The 15,824-nt window shown below is 30.8% G+C and overlaps 2 protein-coding genes across 7 annotated transcripts; both read right to left on the minus strand.

Annotated features, from left to right (window-relative positions):
- Positions 1 to 1,338: 1,338 nt before the first annotated feature.
- Positions 1,339 to 1,985, minus strand: LOC107943835 (classical arabinogalactan protein 5). The gene has a single exon (XM_016877651.2). It carries the CDS (start codon positions 1,922 to 1,924, stop codon positions 1,526 to 1,528), a length of 399 nt encoding a protein of 132 aa, XP_016733140.2. The 5' UTR covers positions 1,925 to 1,985; the 3' UTR covers positions 1,339 to 1,525.
- Positions 1,986 to 4,206: 2,221 nt separating this feature from the next.
- On the minus strand, positions 4,207 to 13,482 carry LOC121230338 (protein FAM91A1). 6 transcript variants are annotated; one of them, XM_041114926.1, is made up of 13 exons: positions 13,121 to 13,293; positions 12,855 to 13,011; positions 12,092 to 12,209; positions 11,663 to 11,759; positions 10,725 to 10,831; positions 10,099 to 10,221; positions 9,810 to 9,963; positions 8,337 to 8,397; positions 7,875 to 8,248; positions 5,814 to 7,434; positions 5,605 to 5,705; positions 5,306 to 5,524; positions 4,207 to 4,573 (listed from the first exon to the last, which is right to left on the minus strand). In XM_041114926.1, exons 2-12 carry the CDS (start codon positions 12,980 to 12,982, stop codon positions 5,463 to 5,465), a joined length of 2,946 nt encoding a protein of 981 aa, XP_040970860.1. In that variant the 5' UTR covers positions 12,983 to 13,011; positions 13,121 to 13,293; the 3' UTR covers positions 4,207 to 4,573; positions 5,306 to 5,462. The 6 variants fall into 6 exon arrangements, with proteins under 6 accessions (XP_040970860.1, XP_040970857.1, XP_040970859.1 ...); XM_041114923.1 differs by having other exon boundaries at positions 5,306 to 5,705; positions 13,121 to 13,482; XM_041114925.1 differs by having other exon boundaries at positions 5,306 to 5,705; positions 10,099 to 10,218; positions 13,121 to 13,303.
- Positions 13,483 to 15,824: the final 2,342 nt, after the last annotated feature.

Consider the following 15,824-nt stretch of genomic DNA (forward strand, 5'->3'; position numbering starts at 1 on the left):
CTCACAATTTAATTTAAAATAAATATAATTTAACTTTTCCTCAACTCTTATTACAATTCGAAAAAGTATAATTCAAAATTCTCTTAAAAATAGCAACAGATTAAAACAAAATAAAAAGAATTAATTAATGGTTGTAAAATCTTTTCAATTAATGACAATGAAACTTTTAAATATATTTTAATTATAAATTTTAAATAATTATGATATATTGATAGATCACTCAACTTTTCGTTTCACTAATTTTTTCTTGCTATTTTAAACTAAAAAAATAATTATCTCCCATTATCATATTCATAATATTATAGTTACTAAGTAAAATTGATAATATATGTATTTGCATAAATATGTGAAATTTTGAAATTGTTTTTGACCTCGATATAAGATTGTAAATCAAATTTAAAAATTTACTATATTTATTCATAACAATAACAATAAAACAGTTATTTGAAATTAAGGTTTTAAAAAATTTAACAATAATAATAACCTATTATTATAATATATTCGAATATTAACACCTATTAATGGGAGTAAAATAAGGAAAATCAAAAATATATTTCTTAATTGAGTAAATATATATTAGAATTCCTTTTTATATAAGGAAAGTAGAAGATAACATTATCTTATTAAATATTTTTATTCTTTCTATATTTAGATATGATTCTCTTCTGTTACTTTTAGCTATTTTTAGAAAATAATATTTTACTAAAATTCTTTTAGATTTAAAAAAATAAAAAAAATATTTTTAACTTTTAAGACTTACAAAATATTATAAGCCAAATTATATTAAATATGAAAAATATCGTATAAAATTCTATATCATTTTTTAATTATTTATTGGCATTTCAATAAATTTATCAATATCATTTATATATAATTTTGATATTTTTTAACTTAAACTTAAACCATGAACCAAAAATTCTAAATTTTAAATCTTAAACTTAATATTTCGATTCAAGATACGGATTAAAATTTAAAAAATACAAAATGACACCACACGGAATCCGTGTTTCTTGCAATGTTTAACCTTCAAACACATATAAATCAACCGCTTATATAATTATATATATACATATATGTTTGTATATAATAATTTTTATATTCTTTCGTAATTCCTTGAAATTATAATTACTCTAAAATTATTTTTTTTGTAATTGTTAATTTATTTTTGAATTGAATCTAAATTAAATAATGTGAAATTTAATTATATTTTATATTTTCATTTCAAAGTATAAATATATTTCGCGATTGAAATTTTATTTGAGTATGATTTGCAAAATTTTTAGGAAATTTAACTGCAAAATAAAAAACGAGAAATTAAAAAAAAAAACAAGCCATAACTAAGAGTAATGAGTTATACCGCAGGACACTTATATAATGTAAATAAAATTAACAATAAATAAATAAAATTAACTAAACATCAAATAAAGAAGAAATAAAATACTAATACTACACTAAAAATAAGAATTTAAAAAAGGGCCTAAAAATTTAAAAATCATCAAATCTAAAATTCTCCTCAAAGGCAGATCTAGATCAACAAAGCGGCGGCTGCCAAAACGACTGTGAATGCAGACCCGGCGAGAGTGACTGTTTTCAGAGCCGCGGCACTTGGCGCAGTTGGAGACGAAGCCGGAGGCTGACTTATGGAGGTTGTAGGAGAAGTAGCGCCGGGAGAACCAGTGGGAGAGGTGGGAGGAGCAGGAGGAGAGGAAGTTGGAGAAGATTCAGGGGCTGAAGATGGAGGAGTGGCGGTTGAAGGCGGAGAAGCTGTTGGAGAAACGGTGGGAGCGGTGGTCGGAGAGATCTTGGGAGCTGGTTTTGGAGAAGAAGACGGCGGTGACGTGGTTGGAGCGGAGCTGGGAACTTGGCCGAGAGCACAACCGGCAATGAGGGCAAAGAGAAGGAAGCAAGCAAAAGATTTGGCCATTGTAAAATAAAATTCAACGGGACTTTGAGCAGAGAGGAATAAGGGTTAAAGAAGCGGCAGTATGGTACAGGGAGACCGGTGAAGGGCTATATATAGGGAAAGGTTGGGCCTTGAGCTTAGAGAAGGGTATTTTCTTTGTCAAGGCCCAACAGTTTATGCTTAATTTTAATTTAGTCCAGAAGCCTAGATTTCATTGTTTTTAGTTAAAAAATGTATTTTAAAAAGAGATTATTAATAATAATTCAAATTCTACTCGAGGACTCAATTTTATTTGTTTAAAATAAAGAAAATCGAAAAAATTATGAAATAATATTTTACGTTAGCTATGTTTTTCATATTTTTTAAATTAATAAGTGAATAAATATAAAATAAAATAAAATAAAATAAAAATAATTATTTTTATTAATTATGTTTCTATTAGCTTTTTTAATGTAAAAACAATACATAAGTTTTACATTTTGATAACAAATTGTTAATATAAAATAATTATAATGTTTTAATTATTAGTGTTAGGTTACTATCACTTAACTAGAATTTATATTTGTATTAAACTATATTATATATTATAAGATCTCAGATCCCAGTTAACATGAACAACTTAATTTTTTGTACGTGTATTATTTTTATTTTTTAAAATTTTGTGATTAGTTTAAAAAAATAATTATTGATGCAAAAAAGAATTATTTTTACCCCATTATCTATTTTCTTAAATAAAAAATTTATTATGTCATTTATCCTCAATAAATTTTTTATTTTACAAATAAATTAGTAAAATAAATAAATTTTAATAAATTTAAAAGTTGATTTTAATCTTCCGTCAACTAGAAATCACTTTTGTTGAGTATGACTCATATTTCAGTCAAATTTGAGAGATAATCTCCCAGTTAAACTCTGTTTATTTATTTTAATCAAACCCTGATTAGTCTAGATTATAGTTTTGGGGTTTAGTTTTTATCCCCATTTTTTATACTATTCGTTTTTTTGCTATTATAGTAAAATTATCTTTGCCCGAGGTTGTTTATACTTTTTGGAGGGATTTTTTCACTTTAAATTTGTATATTCAATTTCTTAATTTCTTCCGCTATTTTTTTATATGTTCGTTGCTTAATCGAGTCGATCCCCAACATCTCTCATAGCTCATGTTTACACTTTAAATAAGTGTCAATTTCTTCACTATTTTTATAAATTCTTTAGAGTTTCTTCATTTGAAAATTTCATTTTAGATCACTTATAATTAAAATTTATTATATATATTATTGAGATATAATAATATATATTATATGAAAGATAGAAATAATAATCTTTTATATGTTTGGAAATTACTCGAAACTTTTCTCTTCGAAACTTTCCTAATCTTTGCACCTTTGTAAATAAGTAGTTCACCATGTAATTATTTTCTTCTTAAATAAAAAAAATTTATTATGTCCTTAATGGAATTTTTAATTTACAAGTAAATTAATAAAATAAAAAGATACATACTTAGATCATTTTTAAAATAAATTAATAAAATAAATTTACAATAAAATGAATATAAATGATACCTTAATAATACTAAAAAGGATATTTGATAATAATCCAAAAATAATATATGGGTGATAGTTTTCTTTCAAACACTCGTAAAACAGATATATAAAATTTTGTTATTGTTTCATTTTTTTTATTTTTTTTGTCTTTTTTATAATTTAATTTAATAATATTCTAATTATTATTTTGGTATCACTGTTCTGTTATCAAAAGTACAGATTATTAGTATTTCGAGATATTAAAGAGAAAAAAAAGAATTTTAATTTTAATTGCTCTTTATCTTTTATTTCTTTAAATTTGTTAATTGAAGCGTTTTGGAGGAAAAATCTCAATTATTATTTTTTATATACTAAGAATATTTATTATCTTCCTATTTAAAAATTGAGAAGAGATTATAAGTAATTTTAAATATTGTATTAAAAAATAAAAAAATTCATTAACTGAAAAAAAGTATTTAAATATGATTTTTTTTTTAGAAAAACTAATAATTATTGATAAAATAATAGAAAATTGTAAATAATTTTATTAAGGTTTGGTTGTAGAGGCAAAGTTAATGATAAAGAAAAGTTCTTTTTTCTTGTTATATCAATACAATATAATGGAAAGGGGATAGGGAAGACAAAATAGGTTAACGCTAGAGGGGATAAGGATGGTATTGTAATCTAAGTGTATATAAGGAAGTCTAATCTCTTTTTATCTACTTTAATTTTCTAAATTTATAATACAAATTAAATTAAATAACACCAAAACCAAATGGATTAATGAAATTTAACCAAATCAAATTGCAAAAAGGGTTTCTATTCTATATACACAGAATTAGCATAAAATCATGAGAAAAATTTTCTTATGTAACTTACCAAGTCCAAATGCTAAAACTGTCCCTACATTTTTTTTTCAAAAATAAAGAATAAAAATAAATAAAGCTATCTTTGTTTTCTTGCGTATGTATGTAGTATGTCAAAAGTTTCTACCTCTGCTTGAAGCCGCCAAGCAACGAGAAGAAAAGGGTAATATTTCAGAAATAAACTGACTAATCAGAAAAAAAAAAAAAAATTCTTTCAATAGACATATGCTAACCCGCAACAATCTGGAAAACAACCTTCAAGCAATAAGGTAAAAGAGCATCTGCATTTAGGTAAAAGTGTAATGTTAAATTCTTGAATAAAAACAGGAAGAATGCTTGTATGTAGAAATAGATTGATATGGACTCCAAGAAACACTCTCACTGCTGATCTTAAAATAATTAGACTCAAAACATTAAAGTTGGAGATCTAAAACATTGGTATAAATTCTAAGTATTCGATTATGTTCTGGTCAAGATTTTCTAATTGAGTTCTCAAAGTATCAATATCGTATCAATTAGGTATTTCCATTAGTCTAGCTATTAGCTTAGGTGTTACATAATAGCTCAAATATGGCATGGGAGCATATTTAAAATACATGGGACAAACTGTAAACATGTGTACCCATTATATGAATACTTTAAATTTGATATGTTAAAAAAAATCTTCCTAAATTTTAATAACACTATTTTTTTAACATGTTATATCCAAGCTATTAATGCAATACTTACATGTGTTTATAATTAAATTAACATGTTTTAAATATATTTCATATTAGATCCAAACTAGTATCTAATGTCTAAATTAACTATTAGGTAGACTGAAAGACCTAATTGATATAATATTGATTACTTGGAGTCTAGGTGGTAGCTTGGGGCACATTTGGTTAAATTGATCCTAAATTTAAAATATCAAGAAAATCCTGAATTTATAAAATATTGCAATGAAGCCCCATATATATAAAAAGGCAACAAATATGATATTATAAGAGAAAAAAAAGGTGTCGATAATTTACCTTTGATGCAACTGCTAGTTCACATCCATGAGGTGACTTCAAAGATGAAGCAGATAACCCAGAATAACGCAGTATGAAGGCTACAATAACTTCCATTTGTCAGCGTATGGAGACAAATATCCAATCCACACTTCTCACACTCATAAGACCTGTTTAATTAATTGCAAAAGATGTAGAGGCCGAAGCTGCCTCTGCTATTAATGAAATTGGCTGGCGAGCCTGCAGGCAAGCAGCAATATCAAAGGGATTCAACTCTGCACCATCAAAAATGAGGTTAAGACCAGGAAGGATAACTTCACCGCTGTCAGTTTCATCAAGATCAACTCTGGGTGCAGTTGCTGAGGGGGAATCTTCAACTGGTCTTGTGCCAGCTTCATATACAGGAGTTACGGAAAATGATCTGCAAATTTATTTCATCGCTACGAATAAATAAACATAACTGAATACTACCATGAGAAGCAAGTATTAAGTGGAGGAAAAAGAAAATAGGTATAATGATTTCAAAGACCTAAGAATGCTGGCATCGAAGCTCAAAACTTCGGTCCGACTACGCTGTTGACAAGCAAGTTTGAATCTTTGATGCTCATTAGATGCCCCAGAAATGGGAGAAGAAGGGTCTACCAGTGGATTCCACTTTCCACTACTAGGATAGTTGATGTCATGCTCTGAATCCTTCGAACCATCCTTTTGCAGCTCCTTTAGGTAAAGAAGTTTTGCTGCAGGACCCGTTGCTTGATACTCTGCACAAAAATCACGTAACTTTCTTTGCATGTTTTGCATTGAATTATGATGCTCAGTAAGTGAATCTACTTGAAGCAACTCTGAGGAGACAATCCTTTCACATATGTTATTGCATAATTTGGGGTTGAAAAGTGGCATCCCAAATTCAATGGTCAGTGGAACCCATTCATACTTCCCATTGGGGTCAAAATTATCCGATTCCCTTTCTTTAAAAAGTTTTAGTAAGCGAATGTAACCAATTGTCCATAACTCTATCTTGTGAGCCAAAACAGTTAATAGATCATTCAATTTCAAACATTCCCCTGCACATAGTCCTAGCTTGTCCCCTACGGGAGCAACTGAGCCATCAGAGTTCTTAAGGGGCAAGGGTATGTCAACTGTAACAACTTTTCCAGAGCCATCAAGATCATATATGCTAAAGGGCTGCACTATAACAGCAGAGTGTTTGAGCATCGAATTCAAACAGTGTAAAAGTATACTTCCCTTGACTAAATTTCCTTCTAACTTTCCACCCAAGCTTCCGGTCGTTGAATCATCCCAAGACCATATAAGGGCTTTCTCACAACCAGCTAAAGGTGCAGGTAACATGCGCAGACATAGTCCTTTCATCAGTACAATCGACAAAGGCCCGCTGGCCACCGTTGAATATAGCACCAATTTCATCCATGGTGTCATTGATGAGTGAGAGGGAGGACCAAAATGAATAGGACCTGTAGGCCCAGGAAGAACAGATGAATGTGGAAGAGGTATCATAGACACAATGATATCATAGTCGCGAAGAAACAGCCGATCTAAGGTTGCCTTTGGCAGAGAAGCCAAGCTTTCACAGCGGAGGATATCCACTCGATATCTCTTTCTCTTCCTTGGCGTCCCTTTTCCTTGGTCAGGTCCTTGCATATGTATCATTTTTTCAACATTCTGGACATTCATACCTGACTTGGAAAACTCACTCGAGAGCTTACCATCTTCTGCTAGGGTAGCAGATCCGTTATCACCAGTCGTTTCAGGTACAGAGTTGTCCAAAAAGAAATCTTCTTGGGACGTTTCTAAATTTTTAGCATCATTAATGTTTTCTTCAGTTTCTTTAGCAGCAGATTGGTCCGACACATTGGTCAATGATGTGTCAGCTATCATACTAGACTCATCACAGCCTGAAGTTGACACTCTCGCTCTGTCAGCAACTTCCACGGCTCTAGTATCAGCGGTAACACCACCAGATAGTAGACACTCCAAGACACAGCGGAGACTGTATGCATGATTTGCAAATTCCTGCAACACTCCCTCGAATTTTGTTCCCTCCAACGTGCTCAGGTCTTTGCAAAGGTTTGCAATGCTAGTATGGCCTAGTTTCCCTGCTTCATATAACGTCACAGCATGAGACTTCAATCCTGCAAAAATTTCAGTAAGAGGAAATACAAATAATGTCAGAGAAGAGGAAACTGTAAGTGCACATGGATGCAGATGTTGAGGATAACAAACCACGAGAAATTATAACACGCAATACTGGAGCCTGTCTAATCATCTCATTCAAACTAGAATGACCGGAATATGTCTATTCCTCCCCCATAATACCAGAATATGTCTATTCCTCCCCCATAAGCCATAATACCAGCACCATGGGATAACAAATAGTTCCTCTTGTCCTATCTTGGAGCACCCCCTCTACTCTAGAAAGCTCAAGTTGAACCGTTTTAGAAAGAACAAAAAAATTCAATATAAGTTAAAAATGAGCTTATTTGATGCATTCTTATTTTGCATTAATGGTTATGACTGGGACTGGGACATAAAAACAAGACATTCAAAAGGGAACAAAGAAAAGGTAACCAACCCGGTGAAACGGAGCCCATCATAAGATAAGATGTTATATTAGCATCAACGACAAAAGCAACCCGAGCATCATGAGAACGGTGGTTTTCTGTCCCCCAAAAATCTCCTTGATGAGCAGAGTCACCATCAGTGGACACATTTGCAGAGGTTGAACTGCGGTGAGAGGACTCTTCTTCATCCGTAAGGACAACACCATGAGATAACGTTGTGTTTTCTTGAAGAATGGATGCCGGGTCAATTACTTTTTCTGCCCATCCCAAGCGGCAAACGAAAGATGCAGCAGCCTGCAGTATACTAAGATCCGCTTGTAAGGTTGATGCCAGCTCAGCAACAGTAGCATGCTCACTTGAAACAACAAAAACTGCATATAGCAACCTGAATAACGCAGTAACTAGCATTAAAAATCCAAGTTACACTGCTACTAAATGACATTGAATGACCAAAACATCAAAGAGTAACTTACTCCTCAATAGGATCCTCATAAGACTGCTCCTTGTTTGAAATAAAACCTTCAAGCCTACAAACTGAATTACAACAGTATTAATGACTCGATTCACATACCATAAAGGACTCAAACAGAGGTGGTCAAGTGCCATGCCATTCCATTAGCAAATTTAAAACACATCTAAGCAGCAGCGGGTAGATCCACAGAAGTAAACAGTAGAGAACTTGAAATAAAGTAAACAGCTATGCAGAAAGCATCCTAAAGAAAAAAGAGAGATAATAAAAAGGGCAATGTCTATTTTAAATATTTTTTTAAGGAAAAAGAAATACACAGACCCCAAGAAGATTGCTTGGATGATAAATAATTCACTTCTTGTCTTTGACCCTCATGACTACGAAACATGTCTGATCAAATGCAATGGGTTGTAACTTTTTATCATCTCTTGATTCTAAACGGAAGCAGATTTGGGAAAGGATTTTCGAGTGTTTATGTTTGACCAAGAGAGTCTCTTAACACCATGTTTTTTCTTCTTCCTTCTATCTATTCCATTAGAACTACTTTTTTATCTCCAAAATACTTGCCATGGTATGAATTAAGGAGGAAGGCGGGACAAGCATGCTCAGACTGCTCAAATGCATTCGGGATAGATTAATCACCCCAAGATGGGCATCTGCTGATTCTCTATTTCTCTCACAACTGGTTAAACTGTTAGTGCAATTAGTTTCTCCATGGACAAGGTCATTGGTCAACGCATGCAAATAAAACAGAAAAAACCTGAAAATTTTCTTACTATGAAAGTTAACTATGAGGTATACTTCAATAAGGTTAATCAATCAAAAAGGTCAGAGCTCTGAATATGCTTCAGTTTTCTGGCCCAAAATAGTATACTTCAGTTTTCAAATTACCACGAGTTAAACACGCAGAGATACCACTATGAAAATGATATGGACGGTTTTACTAAGAGTTTTAGTTTTACTATATTAGGTTTTTGTTTCATTGGTAAACTCTAAGTTAAGAATTCTATTTTATGTCAATTAGGACTCTTTCCTTTGTTATTAACAGTCTATAAAAGGCTGTCAATATGAAATAAAGAGGTAAGCAATTATTTTATCAAAAGAAACCTTATTTTGAGAGGGAGTTCAGTCAAGGACGAATCTGTCTTTTAAGTAACCATAGGTCGAAGCAAGAATTCTTTCCTGTCTAGACCTGTGACTAGATCCTACGCTAAGGTGCATAACAGAAATTTTTTTCCAAAGATAAATTTTAAGCAAAAAATAAAATAAAATAAAAATAAAAATTTAGTAGTCAAAGCAATCCCAAGTATAGAGACAAGTAGTAACAGCATTAAGTGCATCTTCCTAAAACGAGTGCAGTTTTAAAGAAGAGAATATCCTTGTTTCCCTGCAACCATGAATTATTTTAATGAAGAGCTACAGATGAATAAACGTAGAGATCCTACATTGGCAGAGAGTCTGAAAGCAAACGGCTAACCTTTAATACGGTCATCTGGATATACAGGAACATCAAAATAGACCAATCCCCGTCGATACAGACCTTTTATAATATCAGGATCAAAAAGGACATATGCATTAGCTTCTTCCTTGCAGATTTTATCTATCATTGCCGTTTCATCCTCCGAAAGTTTCTATAAAAGAAACACAGAACTGTGAAGATGCAGATTAGACAAACAAAGACAACTAGATGAACCTAAACAGGCATAATATCAAGCTAATCTGATGACAGTCTTTAGATAATAAGACGAAGGACAGCCAGAAATCACCTTGAACTCTTCTACGGTAAAGTTAACAAGAGAAACTCCCCACCAAGGTTCAATTGGAAAGTCCACAGGTTGGGTAGGTAACAACTCTTTTGCAATCGACTTGCTCAGCTTCCACATGATCTTCTGGATAGCTCCAGATAAGTAACCAACAGGTAAGATGATAAAAAAGGTACTATATTGGATTTATAAATAAAATCTTGTTTGCATGAGGCAGGAAAAATAGTGCCATCAAAAGTTTACAGGGTAAATTATTTTTGCCTGTTAGAATGGCTTCACCGGAAATAATGAAAGTTCGTCAAACATATCTATACCAGCTGACTCGAGGGGGAATTATTGGAGCTTAGCCAGTTTGTAAAACAACCCTACCCTGTACTAGATCAGACAGGAAGTATATTGCTTAAACTAATGTTATTATTGTCAAGTATTGCTCTACAAACATCAAGGCAATTAGACAATGCTGCCCAAATATATATATATATATATATTGCAAATCCGCCTGTTAGGCAACAAAAAGAAGACAAAAGAACGATTCAAGTTATAGCAAGGACAAGAAGAAGCAACCAGAAACATGCTCCCTTACACAAATATGCATACATGAATTTGTAAGCAAAAATCTGATCAAGTACCTTAGACTTGCATTTATTCATGATATCAATAAATTCATTTCTCCCAATTCCTGTGAGTCTCAAGGCATCAGCAGCGCTGAAATTTGGGATACTGTCATAAGGTTGCTCTGTCAACAACAAGAAATGCCTAGGAATGGTCAGAGTACCTATCTAAATAGGAAAGTAATACAGATTCATAAAGCAGTAACATTTGCAAAAGGTCACTGCTGCACTAAATCCGCATAATTGCAAAGATATTTGTCTATAAAGCAAAATGTAAATATTCAATACTATGGGATTGATCAACCAGTCCAATCAAAACCTCAACAATAACAAGTCAAATTTATTGTGAATCCGAACGCTGAGAAATCAAGAATGAGATGCTGGATATCGATTTTGAGGTGTCTAATATAATTTCAAAAAAAGAAGGAAACCTTTTAGATAGCTTGCATACATCTACGCTGCAAATTGTCATATATTAATATTTATAAAGCAATTAGCATACGGTGGTTAGATGCATCGAAGGGAACATCTTTTCCATAGAATTTTTAGTCGTTTAGCTAATTTAATAATAACTGTATGTTAACTTATGAGCCAAGACCAAACCAAATAAATTTAATTATTACCCCAAACTGAATTAAATAAAAACCAAACTGAACGCTACAATATGAATCGGTTTTTGATTTTCCTGGTTTTTTTTAGCTCTACCCTATCTACCAAGGAAAAAATTGATGATGGATTCAAAGAAATCCTATTCATCCTTAGCTGCACAATTCTTCCAACAATCATTTCATGATGTGTCCGGTTTTTGTCTAGCAATGGATTGTTCTCAAGATTTCAGTTGCTACTGTTTCCATTAGCAAGATTTTTCTTCAGTCAAAATAATGTCTCAATCAGCAGTCATACAAATACGTAAAAAGGAAGTTGCACGAGAAAACCAAGTAGGTGGTAGCAATTACCGTTTCTCATAAGATCGAATATCATATCACAGTAATATCGGAAAGGAGACACCCTCATCACACGGCAAATATATTCCGCAAGGTAGTAAGGGAATAACTGCAATCAAGATATTAAAAAGTTTAATTGCAAAGAACTGCTAGAAATGTATAAGGAGGAAAATTGAAGGGCAGAGTCATTTAACATCTTGTACAAAAACTTGTTCTGGAATTCCACTTAAATGAAATTTCTGAATGATAGTTCTGCTTATTTATTATACAAAAAAACTATATTTATGTTGCCAGTGAAAAAAATAATATACCTTTATTGTAACCCAAGAATATTTATCCTATGAGAATAAAAGTATTTCTAAGAACATATCATGGCTCAAATCATACTATAGGAAATTATTTAAAAAAAAAAAAGGTTAAAGAACTTTCTTTAACACGTACCGCTAGACTCTTTCGCAAGACACGCATCAGCTCTTCATAATATTCATTTTCTTTGCATATTTTGCGAGCGAAACAAGTGTCCCATTGGAGCCTTTTCTTGATGCAATGTTCAATAATCCTAAATGAAGTTATCAAAAGAAAGAGAAAGAAACCAAAAAAAAAGACGGTAAGATCCAAGAAATAGGAAAGAGAACTGATCCCAAGAGCACATTAAAAGATGAGCATTTAGTAGTAAACAGGAAATAAGAACATACAATCTAAAAACCATTATGTTCTTGCTTAACAGAGGAAAACGAAATGTACGTTGTAATAGTAAATGAAAACTGATAAAACACTATATTCAATAATCTGTAGAGCAATCATCATGAAACAGCTTCCAAAAATGTCAACATCCTAAACAAAAGCTACTGCAATACCGATTCTGTACTAACGCCAAACCAAGCAGAAGCTCTTATTTGGGAAAGACAAACCTCAATTATTAATAGGAGCATCTAAAATTCTAATCTGCGCTGCAATGCCTATAAAAAAGCAATGCCAATTCAAATTTCTAATTAGTTTCAAGAACTCCGTCACCAAAAAGTTAGTTTCTATCAATGATATTAGAAGCATGAAATAAGTATTTCGTCATTTGATGAATTTTATCCTATATTATTCTCTAAAACAGAACAATGAAGTTCTTCAAAGATACAAACTAAATGATCCTTACAACAGCAGTTTAAAAGGTAAAAAGCATAAAGAGTAAGCAGCAAAGTCCAAAACTAACCTTCTGTGCCATTCTTCTTTAGAATTAAAAATGGCTTGAAGCCGTTTGGGCAAATTCTCCCACGGGCATTCTTCCTTAACTGCTTTAAAAAACAACTGTTCCTCGACCGTCGTCGGAATGTGCTGCATTTTTATAGATCATTCAATCTCCTCCCCCTCTGTAAATCATTCAATCTATCAATTGATCATAAATAAGGTGGCGTACATAAATCATTTGGAAAAATCCAATTTCGATCCATGAAATGAGCATTACGTGAGATCGGATACCTGGAAGAGAGAGAATAAGAGGGAGCTTTGATCGCAGTGGCGATGGCGGATCGAGCTACGGTTTTGATTTCTTTCTAAATTTTTTTATAAATCGCTATAAAGAAAGATTCAAATCTAAAGAACTGAAAAATTAAGGAAGGCGAAACGTTAGAATTGGCACTACTACGTGCATGCTTGTTTCATGACATGGATGGGCGGGTCTGGTATTGCCCTTTGCATGAATTTGGATTTTGCCCAGTCCACTGTGATTTTTTTTTTCATAAAAGGAAAAAAAAAGTACACTGGTCTAGCCTTTTTATTTCGGCCCAGACATGGTCCATCGATATCGGATAATCGGCTCGGCTCATGAGAGCCCCAAGCAGACAGCACGATTCACTAAATATTATTTAAAATATTAAAACATACACCGGTTTTAGATTTTTTTTTTATCCCCTTCTTAATTGATGGGTACCAATTCGGCTAAAAACTGACTAATATATCATTTTATTAACTTATTACTATTATTGTTTTGATTTGGGAATTCAACTTATGTTTAATGAATTTATATAAAAATCCTTCACCACGACACAAAATAATAATTCTTAATAGTAAATTTTAAAATAATTAAATTTTAACATAAAATATTTTATATCATCAAATTTTACTTGGTTTTCACATACATATAGATGCGTGTTTTAAAAAATATAATAAATAATGAAACGTATGGTTTAAAACTAAATTATAATGACAATACGTTTGCAATATGTACGAAATTAAAATAAAAAAAATTGTTTAACTTGTGAGTAAAAGAAAATTTAAATAGGTAAATATATCATGTTAAGAATATTAAATACACTCCAATTATTTTTCATGGTATTATGATTTTTCTATAGCAAATAAAATAATTGTCAAGTTAATGAAAATAAAATTCAATATTAAAATTTCATTTTTAAAAAATTAAATATCGAGTGAACTCGTGACACTAGCACGATCGTTGATATTATCCATATGTGAGAGAAAATATTTTATATTAATTTTTTTTAATTTGCTTAAGAATTATTATTGGTGCAGTGGTAAAAAAATTGTTTATAAATTCATTAAACACGGTTTGGTCACAGTTAACTCGTGATACCAACTTAGTCAAGAGTTTTATTAATAATATAGATTTTTTAAAAAAATAAATGAGACTAGAAATCATATCACATGTGTATTTGTGTGGAAACTAAAAATTTAGAACACAAATGTATGCTTAAAAACAACATACAAAAAATAATGAAACTTATTCTTTGAAACTATTTAATAAATAACACATGAAATATATACATTATTAAAATAAAAAATTTAGATTAAGTTGTTTATCATAATTGATGAATGTAATAAAGTGTGTATAATAAAATTAAAATATATCAAAATATCAAAATAAAGCTTTAGTGAATGGTAAATCAAAAGTTTTACTAATGCAACCGATATGAGTTTAAATCCCACCATATACATATTTTTATTGGTCTATTTTAAAGTGAAAAGATTAAAATATTTCAAATAATATTATTTATTTTAATTATAAAAGGGTATTTTAATTAAAATATATCAAAATATCATAATTGATGAATGTAATAAAGTGTGTATAATAAAATTAAAATATATCAAAATATCAAAATAAAGCTTTAGTGAATGGTAAATCAAAAGTTTTACTAATGCAACCGATATGAGTTTAAATCCCACCATATACATATTTTTATTGGTCTATTTTAAAGTGAAAAGATTAAAATATTTCAAATAATATTATTTATTTTAATTATAAAAGGGTATTTTCGTAATTTTCTAACTGAGTAGGTGCCCAATACACTAACTCAATCAATAGTTTAAATAATAGTATAGAATTATAGATATATATTTGAACTATGCCATATTTGAACTATCATTTAATACCTAAATTGACGTCTCGGTTGATGGAAGGACAATTGAAATATTGAAGACTCAATTACAACATTTTAAAATTTATGGATCAATTCAAAATGTGAGTGCTAGCTTAAAAGACATGGTTTGAAATTAGCTTTAAAATTTTTAATTAAATTTGATTTTTTTAAAAACGAAATTATGAATTTATAAGTTATGCCTTAGCTTATTGAAGAACACAAATTAAGACTATGATAGTTTTATATAATTCACACACTACTCGTAAAAGCAAATCATTGTCACTATGCGCACACACAACACAAGTAGACAATCTTTGCGATTCAAATCCATTACGTGGGTTGTAAAATGAGCACCCTAACAAATTGGTCAATAATGGTGAAATTGTACTTTGACTCTCCAAAAATAATCAAAATTTGATTTAACCTTTATAATTTATAAAATTTTAAATTAGTAACGGTGAAATTGTACTTTAACTCTTCAAAAATAAACAAAATTTGATTTAACCTTTTAAATTTATAAGGATATAGACTATTAAAATGATGAAATTACATTTTTACTATCGTAAAAATATACAATTTAATTTCGGCCCTCCAAAAAGAATTTTCTAGCTACGCCACTGGAACTATCCATAGTCCCTCCCCAACTCATACATAAAAAGATATTCGTTTCAATACACTCGAATCCTATATTAACAACAATACTCATATCAATCGAGCTAAAACTCAATTTACTATTCATTACTTTATATGGGTGCTTCCTTGCCTACAAAACTACTTTAGACTTGTGAACTCTCAGATGGAGTGGCGTG

Source organism: Gossypium hirsutum, chromosome A06 (genome assembly GCF_007990345.1).
Source record: "Gossypium hirsutum isolate 1008001.06 chromosome A06, Gossypium_hirsutum_v2.1, whole genome shotgun sequence".
In the NCBI taxonomy this organism is placed as follows: Eukaryota; Viridiplantae; Streptophyta; class Magnoliopsida; order Malvales; family Malvaceae; genus Gossypium; species Gossypium hirsutum.